This window comes from Phaethon aethereus (genome assembly GCF_964289735.1).
Source record: "Phaethon aethereus genome assembly, chromosome: 5".
In the NCBI taxonomy this organism is placed as follows: domain Eukaryota; kingdom Metazoa; phylum Chordata; class Aves; order Phaethontiformes; family Phaethontidae; genus Phaethon; species Phaethon aethereus.
The window spans coordinates 59232995-59253894 of NC_138579.1; the positions used below are offsets into that span (position 1 = coordinate 59232995).

General features: G+C 41.7%; 1 protein-coding gene across 5 annotated transcripts in view; it reads right to left on the minus strand.

The window, feature by feature from the left end:
- DENND2B (DENN domain containing 2B) overlaps positions 1 to 20900 on the minus strand; it is a gene marked incomplete at both ends in the record, with an annotated part of 100383 nt that overhangs the window by 67330 nt on the left and 12153 nt on the right. For 3 of the 5 annotated variants that reach the window (XM_082000351.1, XM_082000350.1, XM_082000349.1), the window contains one exon: positions 332 to 468. In XM_082000351.1, coding sequence (XP_081856477.1) covers positions 332 to 468 — 137 coding nt within the window. Of the gene's footprint in view, positions 1 to 331; positions 469 to 3866; positions 5082 to 20900 lie in introns of all 5 variants that reach the window. The other 2 variants (XM_082000347.1, XM_082000348.1) reach the window with 2 other exon arrangements.

The window sequence follows — 20900 nt, forward strand, 5'->3', positions numbered from 1 at the left end:
GTTCAGTTCTTTACATTTTTACACAACTCAAGGCTTCAAGCCAAAGCCTTGATAAAAAGAATGATTTGGTTGTTGAAAAGCATGGCAAAAAAGCTGACCAACCATTTTGTTTCCAATACCACCCATTGACGTCCAAAGGAATCAAGGCCTCATACATGCAGACTGAGAGTTATGTTTGCACTGATGCATCAGAGCCATTTACCCTCCATTTAATCTCCCTTTACTGACAGCACTGAATGTTCTTGCACAGGGTCTGTGCTCAACAACACACAGTCAGACCACAACTGCTCAACATCCTGCAGCGTGCCCATGTACTGCAACAGGTTCTTACCTACAATGTCTTCGTAGGCATTTTCTTCTAAAGTGCTCTTGGATCCAAATTTATGCTGGCTCTCAGTCCCATTTTCAGTTGGGGAGGGAGGGTACAGGGATTGCAGACTTGACGCATCCTCAAACTCAAAGGATTTTCTAAAGTTTAAAACAATAAGTAATTAGTAATTAGAATGCAAAATGACGCAAAACATTTATCTGAGCATTGTTTGCTAAGAAATACATATAAAATGACCAAAAAACCACCTTACACATCATGCTTTAAGGACTAACTTTTAGAGGACCTCAAGTCCTGTACTCACAGCAGTCTTTAGTATAGCGGTCATGACACTTTTATGAGGTTGCAAGTATTGTTATCCCCATTACGCAGACAGGGGGAAAATACCAAGAAAGTATGTGATATTTTTCAAAAGTTACGGAGTAAGTTAGCAGCACAGTCCTCAGACTAGAAATTGCATTGTTCTTGCCAGGGCCCCCAGAAACATGTGGCCACCTCTCCTCAAGAAAAAGACATTTCTCTGGAAAGCATTCATCCACCAGTCGCGCTGGGAGACATAGCCCTTAGTTTGAAAACACCCACAGGTCTTGAATCTCTGGGTATGTTCCCACATAAAGGCTGATGTACAAATGCCAAAGGCAGACTCGTGTGAAAGTCAGCCGTTTCCCTTGCGCACCCTGTGTCAAGCACTGGCAGCGAAGGGCAAAGCATGGAGAAAGTTAAGGCTCTCTGGGGTAGACGAGCATCCCAGGCTGATGGCTGGGGGCCTGAAGGTTTGGGCTTTCTGGCAGGAAGGTGAGGGACGACTGGGTCAGATGAACCCATATAATTTGTCTCCCACCCAGGTACTTGAAGGAGAGGCGATTCACCAACTCTCACCCACACCTGTCCTAGTGCTGCTGAGCAGCTCTGGATGAAGAGGAGCCCAAGCCCTCCCCATTCTCCAGTTTGCCCAGCACTTGTTTTCTGAGGCAACATCTACACTGAAGTTGGGAAGTGCACAGTTTGCATTGCCAGCTGTATGAGGGCTAGCATTCATTTGATTGATTTAGGGCTGAGGACGAAAGGAAACGCTACAGTGCTGTGACACTGCATAGGACCACGGGAACAGTTTTGTGGACCAGCACTCAGCTGTGCTCCGTGTGTCCCGAGCCCATCCTGTGACACTCCTCTCCTGCGCTGTGTTCTGTGCCAGAGGATCTCCAACCACCAGGGAATGTCCAGCTCATATCAATCTAAAGCGTAGAAGCTACCATGGGCATCAGGTATTCTGAACGCAGACTGGCTCTATACTAGCAGGCCAGCATGAGAAACTTTCTCCATTTTATTATAATGTTGAATTAGCCACCACAAAGAAAACCAGTGTTTTCAACCAAAACGTTAGAAGAATAAATATCAACAGTCCATTCTCACGATATTCTTGTGAGGGCAAACCACATGTATGTTCAATCTGAAATGCATGGCTACAAGCCGTAGACATAATGAATTGTAACTGTTCTGAAAAAGAGAACTGTTTAGAGACTGAGACTTCAATAACTAATATTAACAAAATACTGTCATTCTTAGATGACTGGTATGGTGTCAAGCGCTTTGTAAATGCTGGAATTCTCCCTACTGTAACTAAAGTAGCAAAGAAAATAAAGCTAAGATTTTATAAAGGATTTCCACCCAGCATTGAAGTCAGCCAGAAAACTTGTGATTTCAGGAGCTTGATTTAAACTTGCTTAGATCATCATTAATCAGAGGTAAGTCCAGAGAAATCACTAAACTACAGTAAGGTAAAGCTGTTGCAGGCAAATGGAAACCTACCCCGTAAAATGTCAAACTGATTTGCAAGAATCAGCAGGTACACGTGATAAAACTGTAAATCCTACAACTTATACTCCACTAACCATAACTTAAATTGATAAATATTGGGTTTGGTTCGGGCTCATATCTTCTAGCCCCACCCAGGACTAAGGCTCCATTGCTGCACTGTGCTGTTGTCTAACTCTGCTGTGATGGGAGCCTGAACCTGCAGAGCAGCAGGTGCAAGCATGAACTGTACCTCTTCTCAAAACAAGTTTCAAAACTTCATCTCAAAAACTCATTGTAGCAAAATACTGTGGTTCTTAGAGGACTTGTATGGTCTCAAACTCAGTGTGAGTGTGTGCTCAGAGACTGACTTTGATCACTTAGTCAAAGGTCACACGGTGATTCTGTCCAAGAATTATCTCCTGTTATTCATTCCTCTCCACCACCCACCCCACAGACAACTTTACCACTTGCCCTTTAATTTTCCAATAAAGGCTATTGTTTATAGCAGAACATTTAAAAACTATTGTTTGTCTTCCGTACATTGGAAATGCTGTGCTGAACGAAATGAGGTCAGCTTTATTTCACAAACTTGTTAAAATCCAGATTTACTTCCTCTAACTGAGATTATTGCCATAACTCAAAGATAAGCACTGCTAATCAGAGCTTGGCTTTCCAAATTTCCCCCCCCCGCCTTTCTCAGAGAAACAATGCACATCAGCAGAGCTGTTTGATCCATTTCAGAAGCAGGTGTCTCTTGAAAGTAAAGAACAGAATCTGAAGGCTCGTCTTTTCCTTTTCTTGCCTCAGCATACTTCAGGTCATGTTGTGCTGACATAAACTTTTAATTAATTGAGTCAACATCAAGCACCAGATACTGAATTGATAGTGTGCATTTGAGATGCTGTTTAGCAGTTACTTGCAAAGCTCATCACTAAATATCAAAAGTGTGAGTGTGTGTATTGTCCACATGCACAGATAGGTGAACTTGTTAAAAATGCTGTACTTTGAATGCTTAGCAACAACTATGCCTACAATTTTCTAAGTGGTGGGCAGAACGAGTTGTACCATTTCCAAAAAGTCAAGGGGAATCATGTAGTTAAAACAAGCCAAGCTGCACCGACTGCTGGGGAAACGTAGCCATATACTCTGCTCATCATTAACTCAGGAAGGATATAAAGGTCTTTCTGTGCTAAAACATATTTTTCTCAGCTGTAATCCTCTACAGTTATTAACAGTAACTTAGGACAGCATTTCTAAGCACCGAATTAAATAAAATCATCAACATTGCATAAAACTGATGCAACCACTGTGATAGCAAGCTTTGGAAACACAAACCCTCTGCAGGTACATTTTGCAGTGAACAGGCAGACAGGAATATAACAGATCAGCTACAGTCCTGCTACAAGAGGATAATGAAGTTATGCCCCTTTAAAAATCTCAAGTAAGGGCTTACGTGCCAAAATGAGCAGGATAACCTTTAGCACACAGGACCTAGAGCCTCTTCCAGGGATCGAAGAATGCAGGTTGGAGAACTCCAAAACTGTAGCCACGTAAAGGTATTGCACCAGTGCATCCCACCAGTGCAGCCCAGAGATAAAAAATACCTGTCTTGCATGCAATTCCTAGCAGTTCCTGGGTCAAAAGCATTGCATTAGAATGAGAATTTAAAATATTGTTACTAAAAAATACAGCACATTTATTTATTTGAAGATTGAGCACAAGACATTTCCTTGAATTTTACCTATTCTGGGATTTTCTGTGAAAGCGCGACTCTTTCTTCTGCCTTCTGGTCACGGGGGGTGCAGGGGTGGATGGGAGGGGAGGAGGAGCAGCAGGTGTAGGAGATGGAGGTAGGCCATTGCTTGGTTTACTTTTGTGGTTTTTGTCTGCTTCATATTCAAAGGTGCGTTTGGGCTTGGGGACAGGATTCACTGCAGTGTTAGCTGGACTTTCGAGGAGCAGTTTAGGGGCCGAGTTTGCAGTAACCCCCTGTTTTGTCTTACTGCTTTTCTCAGCCTCAGTAGGTGTTTCTGGTTCACTCCCCACATTAACACTCCCTCCTTTGCTATCACTCAGGGTTTCACTCAGTCCCTCCACAGTACTCAGAGTCACAGACTTTTTCCTCCCTTTGTCAACACTGTAACAGCTACTTGGTAACTGGGGGAGGCCTCTGCCGGGCTGCTCTTTCAGTGCCTGCTCGATCTTCTGTATTCTGTTGAGCACAGCAGAGGACTCTTTCCTCACGTGGCCCTTGAGGAAAGCAGCAGCAGGAGGCTCGCTCCTGCCTGGTCTCTTTTCAAACCGATGGCAGGAATCCCTGTCCAGCAGTTCCTCCTCCTCTGTTTCTGGGTAAGAGCACTCAGAAAATGTTCGGCTCATTCTTCTGAGCCCTTTGAAATCAAACGTCTTCTCGCTGCAAGGAGAGGTCAGCACGCTGGGGCAGCTCTCACTGCCCGACCTCTCCCCAGCATCTCTCTTGTCCACACACGCACTCATCCTGGGGGACGGCTCTCGGCGGCATTCCCATTCTGTGATCTTCTGCCTGATGTCCAGCGCCTGGGAGCGGACGCTTGCCCGGCTGAGAGAGAGGTTCCTCAAGTTGGTGGCAGTGCCCAAGGACAGAGTGCTTCGGGCGAGTGGATGGCTCCCTATCGTGTCCCCATCTTGAGCCTCCTTTGGACTCTCTTTTTGGTCCTCACCCTTGAACACAGACAGCCTTTTATCCAAAGCACCCACACTAATGGCTTTGAGAGGGTGGCTTGGGGAGTCAGTGTCCGATGGGCTCGTGGAGGTGCTTCGCAGCGTAGAGGTGTGGCTGCTCCAGTCCTTGAAGGGCAGTCTGGAGTTGGAGACTTTGGTGAGCCGAGTAGAGCGGCAAGAGTCCTCACTATCGCTGAGGGGGTAGGCTGGGCTTCTTCGCGGGGACAAAAGAGGCGGTGGAGAGACTGACTGACACCTAGAAGCAGAAAGAAATAAAAAATCAAGTCCTTAGGGAAACTAGAGTTATTTGCCAAATTTATTCTGGCTGCAGACAAAGCAGAGGATGTCTGCACACTGCAAAACTACCCCAAAGCACCACTAAAACACCAAATACCATTGAGCCAGAGAGTTGAGGGCAGAGGGCGGCAGCAATTAACTGATGTCAGTGATGAGCTGATGAGCAAGGCATTCAGCACGTCCAAAGCCAGTTTTCTCACCTCTATTTGCCCCCCAGCTTTTCCAAGTTTCACAAGTTTAAAGACAGTTGAGATTCCCATAGCAAACCATTGCCTTGAATGCATCTACCACCTCCAGCAGAATAGCTGGCCTCCTGGATTGAAGATTCCCTCTTGCAGGAAAAGGGGATTGTCAGGGAGAAGATTCCCACTGCATCAAAAATGGGAAACTGATCAACCAGAAGCACTAGTTGCAGTGAGCAAACCAATTTAAAAAGCTGCCAGTTTTTCATTCATAACATCTGAAAGCAAAGTACCTCCATGGTCAGCCAATGCAATATTTCAGCCACAGCATTGCAAATCCTTGATATATACAGAAAACTGAAAAAAAAAAAAAACCCAACAGCAAAAGGAAGACCTGTTTTGTCTTTGGTCTGATATTGTGGCCAACAGATTAAATTCTCCTTATCAAAGAGAATAGACGTAATTTCTTATTGAAAGAACATTACAGACTGAAAAAACATATTAATCTGCCCACAGTATGTGTTGAAGACTACAAACTATACCGAAAGGTCTCCGTGTTACCCTGGAAAAAAAAGCACAGTTTGCAAAATCAGCCATTGTTATTGGGGTTTTGTTCGTTGTTGCAAAGACTTCTAAGAACAAAAAGACAAAAGGAAATTAAACAAGACATTAATCAGTTGGCTCATCACCAATGAGCCAGCAATGAAAATTAAGCCAAAATCATGTCAGAAAAAAAGGGGTTTACTGCTCTGCCACAACACATACATATAATCCATAGCAGAAATATTCATGACTCCTTTGACATTTTGTCCTAGCAACCTTTCTGTTCCAAACCGTATGGAAAGAAAAGACCCAAAACTAATGCCTTGCACAGGCAGTTAAGTTCCTATGCTATGAAGATTGTGGACAACAAGCTGGTTTTTTTGTAAATCACCCAGCACACATAAAAGCAAACGGAAGAACTATTTGACCAAAAGAAGTAATGGGAGCAAATGTCTCTGCTGTAGCAAAGGGAGAAAAAGAGTCAGAAAACCCCTGCTGCTATACAGTTTTCTCCCCAACAGCCAGCCAATACCTGCAGGCATAGGTGTCAAGTTCTGTGCATTAATCTGAAAGTCCAGAGCACTGGGGCAATTTCTGAAAAATTTACTTAGACACAGGAGGTATTTTCTTCTCCTTCAAACACATCCCCAAACCAAATTATTAGATTTCATCCCAGTTTCCTACAGTGGATACTTTGCAAGCAATGCTTGGAAGTATCACAAAAGAGGGAAGTTCTGGTCAGAAAAGGTCAATTATCAATGATCAAATTATCACAAAAGGGAACTTATCTCTTTTTCAGAGCCCTGTGATAATCAAGCCTTTTTGACACAGAAGTTGCGCTGCTTGGTGACTTCCATTTCTTCATTGTTTTGAAAAATAAACATGCCCATGGGAAAAGACAGATGTCATGACAGCGGCAAATACTCTCCCGATGACTGCTTCCTCATTTCGGGTCAGAAAGGATGCATGTCAGAATAGATTCTTTTCATCCTAGAAGCTAAATTTCCTGCTATTCTATACAGCTTCAGACAGGTGTCTTAAGGGATCTCAGAAGGTCAAAAGCAGGTGACAGGTGATGAGTGGTTCTGGCTGGTTGCTGCAGCACCGAGTTTCTAGTGAGTTGCCCAGGCCTACCTACCTTTACAGTGCCTGAAGATGCAACCTAAATCAGCCTCCTCAAACTTAGTGGGGTGCCCTGATTCTTCGTTATTCCTGTCTGTCCCATCTCGATCTCTTCTGTTTAATACCACAAAGTCAAAATTTTGTAGTATTAATCTTAACGCTCCTTTAGCTTAGACTCGAGATCATGTTCTCCTAATTGCTGTATGTGTTGCCGGCCTACTCTAGAGCTGCTCTGACATTTCTCTCAGTGAAACAAGTACCACCTGGTGGAAGCGTATTTTATATATAAAGACTACAGCGTGCACTGCAGCCCTTGAAGTCACATGTTGGCTAAATCTACTGTCAGGATTCAGCTAGGGGATAGGGACAGGTCCTGCAAAGAGGCCATGCGGAGAGCTTTAGCATGTTAAAACCTATTTATTAGATTCTAAATTATAATCTGTATTGACAACAGCAAGAATAAAATACAAAATGACTGGGGTAACGTCAGTAATGGGGCAGCAGAGGTGAAAGACATGCTGACAAACCTCTCTCTGCCTTTGACTCACTATGTAGAAAGCACCGTAGGCATAGTCCCTCATCTCCTTACACTCTTGTCTTTTCAGTTGTTTTCATTGTCAGGAAAAGGTTTGTTGACTCATCGGGAGAGGAGGAAAAGGGGAAAGCGAGATTTGCATAACATGCAGAAGTTGCAAAATATTTCTTCTTCAAGATATGAGCCATTCTTTTAAATCCCAGGTCCCCGGTAAGGTAACTGCGCTTAAGGCTCCATCTTGAAACCCCTGGATTCAGTTACAAAACTCCCACTCACTTCCACTGTGCAAGACTGGGGCTGCAGAGCAACAAAACCTCTGGCGGTGTATGCTGTTAAGTACTTGGGATACCACCGTTAAGAAAGAGATTCTGGTTTACATTGCAATTTACTGTAAACTTAAATAATCCAGATAGAAAATACAGGACCAATTCAACAAGAAAAAGCAGCAAAGCTTTGTCTGTACGGCGCCAGGCACGCCTTCTGTAAAGGACAGCGGAAAGTAACAGAATGGGAAAAAAAAAAAGTTCCTGAAGCTGATCAGTGGATAATAAAATGGTCCTTCCCCAAGAAACCTACTTCCATTAGAAGAATAATCTCTTGAAGCACAATAGTTCCACTGACTTTAAAACTAGTATTTACTGGACTGAGACAAATCATTAAATAACTTGCAATCTTCCACAGAGAGATTGTAAAGCAAAACACTTTTATTGAAGTTTTCTACATACACAATGATACATGCAGCACCTTACAAAGCACATCATTACATACACCTTCGAAATATTATGTATCAACCACATAAATAAAAATTATGGAATCAAATTTAGATTTCTCAACAAGTTCGCTTGAACCGCACCTTCTTTCTGGACAACGACATGTCTTTGAGAATATCAGCATTTCAGAAATCACATCACAGTAAGTTGCTCCGATTGCCTGTCTAATAAGGATATTCTTCCAACAGGCAGCCTTAGGTGTGCAGCTCTCAAACTGCCAGCAAGTCAGCAGTGAACTGCAGTCTCAAAGGCAAATCACCTGCCCAGCAGCCCACAAGGTCTTGTAAACAGGTCACAGACCCCAAAACTACCTTCCCGGTGGGACTCATTGCTGCACAGTGAGGGGAACAGACAGAATCTGACAGGTGGTTTCCAGCCCTCTAGGCCATGTTTAGCTTTTCTGCTGTGAGTTGTTCCCTGAGAAATCAGCAAAATTACCCGCAGTAGGAGAAAACTGATATTACCACAGAATCATAGAATGGTTTGGGTTGGAAAGGACCTTTAAAGATCATCTAGTCCAACCCCCCTGCCATGGGCAGAGACGTCAGTGATACTCTGTAAGATTTTGAACTCTAGATACTACTGAGCTTTAAATTCCGATTCAGTCTCTTCTCTCTGGTTTCTCTTTGTCGCATGCAAACATAGAAAAAAACCTTTAATTTACAAAAACTGTAAATCTCCAGGCATGTTCTCAAATAAAGATATGGTTTCCATGGTCCAATGTATGTATTCATATTGTTTTCTCTAATAAAGGCTAGTATCAACAAGCATCTCCTTTCACCAGTTCCAGTGAACACCCATGGATAACAGTGGAGCTGTATCTCATCTGCATCAAGAAGAGAACAGAATCACTTGCCCCATTGTTGTAAGATAATTTGCATCCTACTCATCACAAAGCAAAAGATGAAAAAACTGAATTTCTGCCCTCTTCATGAGGCCTCTAGCAAGGCTGACTTGTGCTAAAAATCTATGGTGATGGAGAAGGGCTGATTCTTGGTGCCGTAAATGCCTGAGCCCTCAACTCTCAGTAGTAGAAAGTCAGGAAGTCTCTGATTTTTGACAAGACACTAACCTTTTCCTACCTGCAAAATGTGGGTGCTAATACTTGTCTGTGTGTAGAAGAGGGAGCATTTAATTCTTGGACACAACTGAAAGTGGGCAATACAATATCAGAACCAAAAAGCAGGGAGCCTGGCTTTTTGGTTCAGTTGAGCAAGTGTACAGCTCCTGCCTGCTTCCATCGCCAAATAAACTCCAGAAAAGAGGAGAAACGAATGGCAGACAGAGCACAGACAACTCCCACAACTTCATGGATACCTTTCAACAACAGGAGGTAGCCAGAATGGTGGCCAAAGACCTATGTGTTTTGGAAGTCAGAGTAAGGTGGATAGTAAGAAGGTACATTTATTGAGGAGTTCGCATCCATGATCCACACACTTTTTATAAGCACTAATAACAATATGAAGTTGCATTTTAGACCTGGGTTTAAAGGTGACTGGAGGGTGGTTAAGTGACTTGCCTTGAAAGAGTTACAGGACTCCTAACTGCCACTGCACTGCTCTGACCTCTGAGCTAAGCACAGCACCGTGTTTTAGCTCTCCTGAAGCATCAGGAGTGACTCTACAGATCATCTGTGCTGAGGAAAGACAAGGTGGCAGAAGCTGCTCAGCAATCTTTCAGTTTTGCAAATCCCGTCTGCTCTGCTTAAACTGACACATACAGAATAATAAGACAGTTTTTGGCACTCTGATCCAGGGAATTTCCCACTTCAACATGCTCATGCTCGGGAGCCCATTTACTGAAAAAAAGAGCAAGAAACGTGTTGACAAAAAGATACTGGGTCTTTCCAGGCTCCTGTTGATGAGATCCTGTCATTTCACAGTAACACTGATGTTTGATGAGCTCACGCAAAGGCACGCCACGTTGTTTTTATTCCTCAGGACTTCCTCCCCCGTTTTACTAGGAATATATTGCTTTCTTAGTATTTTATGTAGGTTTTCTGCTCACCCCTGATTTTTCCCAGGGCATTGTGCCATTTCATCACGACAACCTAACCTGTTTCAAAGCAATAATAATAATGTCAGAATCAGTTGTGACTGTAAGCGTGTTAGTTCGTGTATTGAGCAGATTTTGCCTGCCAGACAAGACTAGAGACTTCTTGTTGCTCTACACAATATTTAAAGAGATCTGAAATAAAACAACAGAAATTTCTCCTTGCAAGTGCAGCAAAACTGATTTTTAATACGGGCACTAAAGCTGCTTTGATTTCAGGTAACTGAGGACGTAAGTACAAAATTCTCCAGAAATTTGTAAGAGAGGATGCTAGGAAAATGCTCAGCTACCAACTTTCAAATTATTTCATATAACACTACAAATTAATAACAATTTATGATTAATGATGATCTTCCTTTTTTAAAATAAATAACCTCTCTCAAGCAAAAGATTGCACAAAAATGATCATTTGAAGCAGTAATTCATATATCCATTATTAATGCTGCATTGGAAAGAATGGTAAAGCCCACAGCTTTCTGACATCTTGTTAGTCTTTTTGGCTACTGAGCAAACAAAATGGATGTGTTCAGACTTTAGGATGAAAAATTGAAATTACCTTTATAACTGAATATTGAAAAACCGCTAAATCTTGGGATTTTATTGTGTGCCCAGATAAGCTTATCTATGTCCAGATCTTCAACCAGTATAGGCCTCCAAATAGTTGAAAGGCAAGTGAAATAAACTCAGACAACAAGATATAACTTATGGATTCTTGGATTTTCAAAAGGGTATTTGTTCCCATGCAAATGTAACTTCTCACCACATTAAAAAGCTGTACTTGCATTTCTGTATTCAGACTAAAAATGGATTCTATTACGGGTTCAGACCTGACTTCTACCCGTAATTCAGGATGCATTAACAAAAATGAGGATGCACATTTTTTGAGCTGAGTGAGAGGCAGGATCATGTCCCCCCAAAAGCAGAGCCTTGTACGGTCAGACTGTAACAGAATGGTTCAGCAGCACAGAAAGGTCCCTTGAGTAAGGAGCAGCTCCCACTTTGTGCCAGCCACCGTGAGTGCAAATACTGGAATCCATCCTTCTCAGGGCGAGGCAAAGTGAGAGGGAAGCACACCCCGCTCACCTCTTAACTGGAACCAAGTGTACCATGCACGTTTTGATGCACAGCTACTGAGAACTGCTGTAATGGCTTGCTATGGTATTCATTTCCACTGAACTTCCACTTGGTTTGGCATAGTAGGCAGAGAAGAGAAAATGCATAGAGGCCAACAGAAGCTCGAATTGGAACCGATGTTTCTGTGACCTGGGCAAAACAAGCACTTTTGAAAAGGTTCAGCACCGACAGCTCCTTGTAACTAGTACAGAGTACAGTTTCACATCACCCTAAGGGCGCTGCTGCCAGGAAATCACCCAGCAAACAAACAGAAAAGCACTCTTCTGCCTGTCAGACACGTAGTTGTGAAAGCTCCTGGTACAAATCAATACTTTTGCACAAACAAAAACTGAACATACTACTGCAGTACAGCAATCTTCCAGTCCTGCCTCTTCAGGTGCAAAAAAGCAGAGTAACTCAAAGGCGGCCAAAAAACCTTAATGACTCTGCTTGAAGCAATGTTGAGGGACACTTCCCCCAAAAATTCCCTCTTCCTCTCCACACAAGAACTAGGAAGCGTAGAAATACGCTTTACCCCAAAGAGCTACGAGAAGTCCACTTTTAGCTACCAAACACTACCAGTTAGTGGTTTGCTTGCATTTTGAGATGAGCTATGAAACAAGCCACTAGACGGAGATGCAAAGATTCAGCTCATTTGTTTGAGAGACCCTGCCATTTCCTTTCATTTTCTCATCCCTAGCTACGTCCTCACCGGTGGGGACAGAAAGGCAGTAACAGCGGTTGCCGCAAAGCACTCAGCAAGGCATTACCGTAGGGCAGCGGTGGCGAATGCTCAGGGGACAAATGCAGGTAGTCCTAATGGCTTAACTGGGTTACTAGTGGTTAGCATGGGGGTCGAATGTACATCACCAAAATAGGTGGTATGAAATGGCTTTGTTGCTTAGCTGAGATGGCCCAGGAGTTTGGACATTTTCCTTTCAAGTATCAATGAGCATCTAGGCTTGGATCTAGCCTTGTATACTCCATCAAAGAAGATTAATTGCATCTTTCATTGTATTAGTTGTACTGGGAGTAGAAAAGGACTTTAAAATCAATGTTATTGTTACTCCTTGTAACTAGGCATTATGGGATCATTAAGAACAGACAAAAGGGAGTTCCTGCACTACTGAATTTAAATCCAATTTTGTTTGGCAGTAATCCTTTCTATTACAATATATTCGGTACTCTGGCATAGCATAATTTTATACATAACTCAAGTAGATAATTACAGATAATATTTAATTATCTTAAATCTAAATAAGAGCTTACGGTGAGTAAAGGAGGTGAACTTTTCACACTCAGTGCCAGGCACACAGTAGTAAGGTGGTTTTTGAGCTGATTCAACTTGGCAATGAAGCAAATTGTACAACTTGTCATATCTTGCCTCTCGCTTGGAAAGGAAAGTGACATAAGCAGCAAGAGAACAACCCCTCTTCCACCAGACCCTTTATGATTTTTGAGCTCTCACCAGGAGTATGGCTCAAAATCCCCAAAAATATGCATTCCAGATAACCTCCTCCCTTTATTGTTGACTTTGGTATTGTGACGAAAACAAGACATAAAATCCTTCCTAAACTGAAAAATTAATTTGCATTATAAGACAGTTTGAAATAGGCTCACTCTCATGAACTAGTGATGGAAAAGTCACATCATTTAGAGAGAATGATGCAATAAAATCAAAGTGGATGAATATCATGAAATGTTTAAAGATGGAACAAAAATAGAAACACCAATTATTTTTCTGTTTGTACTTCTGAATTTTTTTTTCCCCCCCAAGGAATTTTGATACTTTCCATTTAAATAAAAATGGAGACCATATCAGAACTAGTTACAAAATGATAGGCCAATAGGACTGTGAAACAAAAAATAGATCAAAAAGATCAAGCTTTGTGTGCCGTTTTTGAAAGCTCTAGTTTCTATGCTACTGAGTTAATGCTAACAACCGTGGGACACATTCACGAGAGTGCTCTGGTGAATTCCTGTGTATAAAACCCTCTCCAAGACCTCTGGGTCTTTGCAGCCAGTTCATGAAGGAAAGTACACAGAAACTCAGCTGACTCAAGTTGAACTGTGTTTTTACGGCTTAGAAGCAAAACATCTGATTCACACCAGTGAAATTCAGGAGTTATTCTATCAAAGTAAATTACATGAAGTGGCAACTACATGCTCTACAACTGTACAAAAAAAAGGGCAAATAAATCAAAGCTGATGAGTCAGATCCTAAATACTTGAATCAGACTGCATCTGTAAAGCAAAGACAGCAAGAAAATCTGACAATGACAAATGACTAAAATAAAATGTGATCAATCAGTGTGCACTAGGTACATGCCTTTGCCAAGAAATTTCTAAGGGTGAAGAAGATAACAGGAAATCGTGAAATTATCTAGACTGAGAGGGCTAGATTCCCTGCCGCTCTAGATTTATGGCAGTCATCTGTTCTGTTACAAGGCAAGTGCAGGATGGTTTTTTAAACAATGCCATGCTTAAGCCTTTTTCACCCCATCTGTTCAGATAAAAATGACTACCCAAAGCACAGAAGATTGACTAGCCTGTGCTGTACCTTCCATCACAGCGATCAGAAGATAACTGCCCACCAAAAAAAAAAAAAAAATCAAACCCAAGAACTGAAATATCAGAGCGCGCCATCCTCTCTTTTCCACTGATGTACAGTGCACTGGTTTCATAGGACCATCTTTCATTTTCTCCACAAAAAAAAAAAAAAAATCAAAGTTGAAAAAGGGAAGCCTCCCTCACAGTTATTCTTTTCCCATAACATGTTCTGAATAATAATTTATACAATAGATATTGCCACTTATTTATCTCCACTGTTACTTATTTTTATTATGTTCTGGAAATGGTTCAGCATGTTTAAGTCTCACCTGCTTTCTTAAGATCTTGGGAGCTCTGTTGGAGAGAGAGTGGCAACACGGCAAATGATAGCATTTTCTTAAACCAGGCAGAACATACAAGCCCTTATTTATTTATTTAAGAACTGCCAGTCCTTGAAACTTCTTCTTTAGCAGCATGTCTAAACATGACTGTTCAAAATCCCAGCACACATGGAAGCCCTCAGCTTTGCTTTTTCAAAGCACAGGTGATTTTTCAACATGCTTGTTTATCTGCACTGAAATCTTAAAGCAATAAACTCTGTGAAACTAGTTCTGCCAGAGCTTTGCAAGTTTTCTACACTTACATGCACACAATTTGGGACGGGCTAAAAATTATTTTTATGAATTGTGAATTATGCTTAGTTTTTAACATACCGGAGGCCATTCTGGGTTTGGTGACCTCCAAGCCTGGAATTCCAGTTTGGAAAAGCTGTTGTAAAATAGGTTCATCCCTTTTCTGCTCTGACAAGTCAGAAAACCTTATGAGGTCACTGTATACTTTATCGAAATACTCTATACCCAAAGGAAAAGAACTGAACTGGAAACCAAAAAGTCATGAATCCTGGCTGCACACTAATCCAGAATAGAGCGAAGCCTGCTTTCCCTGCTTTACATATAAATCAACTTCTAGGTCACTCAAAACCTCATTAAATAGACTTAAGAATATCTAATAGGGACAAAAAGAGAATAGGAATTCAGGACTCCATCCTATCTTTAACAACCATTCTCAATCTCATCCACTCAGGGAAGTTGCTTTCAGAATAAATACAAAATCTGTTCTTTGCCTCTCCTCCCAGTATCCACATTTTCCTTCCAAACCCACCAGCTTAGTTCTGTTCCCCAATGTGCTGCCAATGTCCAGTGAGGTCTTTCTGTAGAGATTTGCTTTTTCCAGTCTTCTGGTTTTGTGAAGTAGTTTATTCAACACAGTGAGAAAGCATCCTAGAAGAGCAGGTTCTAAAACTGAAAGCCATTATCCATCTGTCTGCTATGAAACAAGCATTGTTAATTTCTGTCATAATTTCAACTACTAATATCACAATCCAGCAAGTTTGAGGCCTGGGACATCTGGAGAAAATAGAGTCAGGATAACGCCAAAGTGATTGAAAAGATCTGAAAAAGTCTGTGCTGCTTCTGGAGTTACTGCACTGCCTAGGAAATAAAATCAAATAAACATTAAAATCAAAATCAAATCAAAATAAAATCAAAATAAATAAAATAAATTTTAAAATTCCAGCAGAATAGAAGCTCCTGAATTATCTCTGTGAATCCAGAACAACCTCAACATCAGCCCTGTCTGAATACAGCGTATCCAACCCAACTCTGCCTGACCGCCATGCACTTGAAGCTCATGTATTGTTAAGGTAGTTCACAAGTAATATGGACTGAGGCAGGGGGAAAGGAGGAGTAATTCTCACTTTAATCATAATCTAAAGAGTGCTCAAACCTCTGAGGGGTCTCATCTCTGACCAATAGCTGGGTGCTATCCTGCCGTCAAGACAACTGCAGCATCTCAGTTCAACTGTGCAAACTTCTCCTCTGTAAGCAAAAAGCTGAAATATAATCATAGAATCAGCACGCTCCGGGTTACACGATGCTAAGGAAGCTTAGTTGTCCCCTGAAGGGCCCTTTTTATACACATTTCTATAATACGGATGAAGCAGCCTGACAGCTTTTTGTTTGTTACTCTATTACTCTTACAAGACTAGAGAAATGCATCCTTGTTCATCTTTAAGCTTCCTTTTATGAGTTTTACCCTCTCTCCCCTTTGTCCCTTAGAGGAGTGGATTTCCACCTGTCTAGATTTCCAAATATCTCTGTGCCTAAAACTTGGACTATTTTTCCAACATAATAAAGGGTATTACCTTCCTCTGTGAACTTCCCAGTCACTTAGTTACACAACTGGCACCCCAACAGTTTTATGTCTGTCGCCCATATGTTGACATTCACTCCAACCCTTGAAGATGGCCAAAACAGTTTTCCTAACAAAAGTTAAACTTTTTTTTTCCTTTTTGCCTTTTTTCTTTTTAGTTTTTTGCAGGGGTTGGTTTGTTGTTTGTTTGTTTTTTAAGAACAAGACCAACATTCATAACAGACTTTGTAGAGGGGAGCACTTGTAATATCTCTCACAACACGTAACTTCTATGTGAACAAATGCATGAAGAAAATTAAATGCAGGATTTTTTTTTCAGCACCCAAAAAAGTAGAAAAGAACTTTAAAAAGTGAAATATGGCTCATGGAGGTGCTGAAGCAAGGGAGAGGGAAGAAATGGACATGGACATGTGCTGCTTTCTCAAATACCAAGTGATATGCACTACTTTGCACGTTCAGAAGAAACGGCTAGTACAGGCTTGCAGCACAGTTTTGGTATCAGGACAGACTGAGGGTACAAACAGCATCTCAGAAGGTGCCACTGCTTGCCATAACTTACACTGACCTGTAAGTTGTGAGCTGACATCCCTCATATCATCATATACATCCCACCCAAGCCTATACAACAGACCACAGCTGCAGTGCATGACATTCACAGACACATATATAGAGAGCAAAGGAACGTAACTACGGGTGAAATAACATAAAATACACATTAAGAGTCTATCCCGTACATGTTCATTGAGTATACAACATGACTCATCTTTGGAGGCTGCATCTTGCCTCTGAAGGAGGAAAAATTTGAAGGTTTACAACCCTGGCCTCTCTTATCATCATAATTTTCTTTAGTGGCTCTGACCTTATGGAATGCAAAATAAATTCCAGCTATGACAGACAAACATGACCCTTGGTACATGTTACAGTGTGCCTAGATTTGTACAGATTAAGTTTGTACAGATTAAGAAGAAATTGAGTACTTTGCTTGAATTTAAGAGGGAATTTTCTTTCAGTTTTACTGATGGCCCTTTTTCATTCACTTTCTTTAAGTATCTATGAATCAGGGTTTGATTTCTTCTGGCTTATGTCAGCACAAAACAAGCATTACTAAAGAGAAGTTGCAAAAGATGCAAACTGATGCAAAACTTGTTACGGGAAGATTTACGGCATTGACCTGGCACAAATCAAAAACAACTTACGAAAAACAAAGTTTCAGTCTAAATAACATTTGCACTGAAAATTAAATTAGGTTACTATATCTGACTGGTTACTGTATTCTTCATTCTATTTGGTTTAGCTAAACAAGCCAGGAAAACAAAGAAATGTGTTGGGCATACCCACAGCTGAGTGTCATATGAAAGATTTTGCCGGCCAAGAGTTGTTGAGTACTTTTTTTAGTTGAACATAGGATTGAAAAAAATCTTTCATCTACTTATTCCCCAATCTCTTGGCAGGCACACCTAAACAGAAGAAGAAAAAAAAGAAAAAGCAGGGGGGAAAAAAAAAAGCAGGGGGGAAAAAAAAAAGCAGGGGGGAAAAAAAAAGCAGGGGGGAAAAAAAAAGCAGGGGGAAAAGTGCAGGAAAAAAGAAAAAGCAGGGAAAAAGAAAAAGCAGGGAAAAAGAAAAAGCAGGGGAAAAAAAAGCCAAGCTGTGACTTGCAATCCTTGTTTCTATCATACTTATTTACCTAAGAGTCCAGGCAAAGCCAAATTTAACTTGACCAAAGGCTACATCTGGCCCAAATTCAGTTTCACTGAATGCTAAAAAAAAGAGCGATCAGCCAGTGCTCAAGCACTGTGCACACCAATATTCAGAAACATGATCTAAAGGAAACTTCCCAAAAGATTCAGACATCGGCTTCTCTCTGCTTTTTACTGACCATAACTGTCAACAGGAGCAGAGTTAGCCCAGGGAAAGACACTCCCCATCACTTTCCTCACCACGATCAAGGGTAACATAAATGTGTACATTACTCACGCAGCTGAAATGAGCCTCCCAGACCATATTTCACCACCACACCTACAAGAGCTGTGGGATCTCAAGCTTAAATTTGGAATCAGGATAATATCTGGGGGATTTATATATCCTTTACAAACATTTCATTCTCATAAGACCGTGGCTTCTTATAAAACTGTGGATTTAGTTTTACACTCTTCTGTTGGCCTATCAGGTTTTATAAGAAGATGGCCAATACATTTTTATTTTTCATATCTTATGTGGGAATTTGCATGTATTATAACCCTGAGGATGAAAACGTTTTGCTACTAGTGACATGCAACAGGAATGCTGCACACTAATAAGGAACTGCAAGTTTTACTTAATTTAAAGCAACTAAACTTTAACTTAGAGCATCTAAAAGCAGGTAGACATTTCTTCTATCACCCATCCTTTCCTTTTAGGACAGAGTCAAAAATAAACCTCATGTCCCTACAGGAAGATACATAGATAGCATCAGGCAAAGCATCAAGAAAATGAAAATGTTATGGAGCGAATGAGGCAATACCAACATCTGTGTTTAAGGCAGCAAGAAAAAGCAACTAGCAATGTTTATAAGCTCATCAGCTGTGAAAATATTTGCTCTCTAAAGACTACAAAACCCAACAACAAACCCCTTGCAGTAACCCATGGGCTCTCAACTAATGAATATCTGAAGCAGCAAATTAAAGTCCAGATTCTGACCCTAAATTACATCCCTCAGAGCCTCGCAGAGTTTGGCCCACAGTACTGACTTTTTTTCCTGAAAAGCGCAAACCTGTAAGATGATTGCTAGTTGTTCAGTGGAAAAAAAAAAAAACCAACAAACTCAAGCTGTCTAATACCCCAGAAAGTAAGTTTCTTAGAAAACATATTAAAAAAACCCACCCTGAAGCCAGGCATCAAAACCAATACAACACACAGAAGTGCGCCAGCAGCACTGCATTTAACACCAGGTTTCCTTCTCAGCAGTTACCCAGCATTTAGAAAAGCACAGTCATCGTAAGCCGTATTCAACCTAGGTATAAATAAGTACGGCCTCTCCCTAATGGACTAACACTTTCTGTACAATAAAACCAAATTTAGCTTAGTATGTCCAAAGAATGCACCAAGTATGTCAGAAAAGAGTGTCATTCCTGATACACGCTGTCATCCAAGGGCATATCTCAGGGGGAGAGAGAACAGTGGCAGAATGCATGGGTATGAATATTGCTGCGTAACTTAAAAATCACCTTTATGAATTAAAGAGGAAAAAATGGAATCTCATCATACTAGACAAGAAACGTGTATTTAGCCAGGCGGAGAAATTAGATTCTGTCTGAAAGCAAGAGAGGTAAAGGGAGGAGGGGAAGAAAGGGACTAAGGGACTGTAAAAACGAGTTTCAGCCCCACAAATCTTTTGTCCTATACCAGAGCTGCAAACTCTGGAAACTACTCCTATTGCTACCTTTAGTAAGCAGAAGGCTGGTGTCAAGTTCTTGCCTATGAGTCGAAAGTCCATCTACTGCAAAACTGGTTCTAGGAAAGGACATTAAAGGGTTCAGTGCTAAGGCATGTCATGCTCTTCACTTCAGCTTCATTCAGTTTCCTCCTCTCATGCCTCTGACAAGCACACAACTATCCATCACTGATTGCTTCAGCCTACCAATCCCAGACTTACTCAGAAGCTCTTCCCTCCTGGAAAGATGCAAAATGGAGATGGAGGAATTCTGCTCTTAGTCCCTTGTGCCCTGCCGTAGCCTCCGTGCTTCCCGAGTGCTGCCGCTTCACTTGTCAAGCAACAAATGACACACAGTCTGAGTGCGTCTGTCAAACCTCTGTCCCTTTGTATGCTTAAAGGGAGGAAACTGCCATTAATATTTAACAAAACAAACAGTAGCAAAGCCTTTCTCTGCAATCTGACACACCGACTTTGAAGGGACAGGTGTGTGAGAAATCTGGCAAGCCAGAAGTTTCCTCCTGGTTGCCCATGGCTTGGAAAAAAATAGTGGCTTACTTGGGTTTTTATTTTAAAGTTGCAGGGAGCAACAGTTTACAATTCATTACTGAACCTCTGAACTAAGGCAATCCAGCTGCCTGTTGCTGAACGAATCATAGAAGCTGTATCAGGTACCAAACCACATGCACGCAGACACAGAGAACAAAACCTGCCAGACTCAACACCTATCCTGAAGACCACATGGGTGACAGTACTGTTTGACAGGAAAGGGAGAGGTTAAAAATCCACATTAAAATGCTTTCAGGTCTCTGCCAACAGTTTCAAACAGACACGGGCTATCTGCCATCTCCCCTGTTTGCCTACATTGACATAAAGGGGTTTTCCAAACGAGCAGCAAATCAAGGGTGTGGAGGTTTCACGGGAGAGCAGTCTGATCGCTGGGCATCTGTTCACTTCTCTGCGCTGACAAGGCCTCTTATGGCCTCAGCTGCTGCAGCGCTGACGACACAGAGAGGTGCACAGAAAAAAAGGTGAGTCAGCTGGATACGCTGCGATAACAGGATTAACCAATACTACCCACACCTGAACACCGTCAATACCACCACATCCCAGTCCACAGATGTCCCCTGTGCCAGCAGTCCACCTGCGTGCCAGCATTAGCTGAAAAAAGACCTTCTGAGGTTTTGCTAGCAGGATTTGAAACACGAAGCATTTCTATGCTACTGCCACTGCAGTGAGTTCTGTTTCCACATTTCACATAGTTATGTTGTTACCTGGAAAAAGATTACTT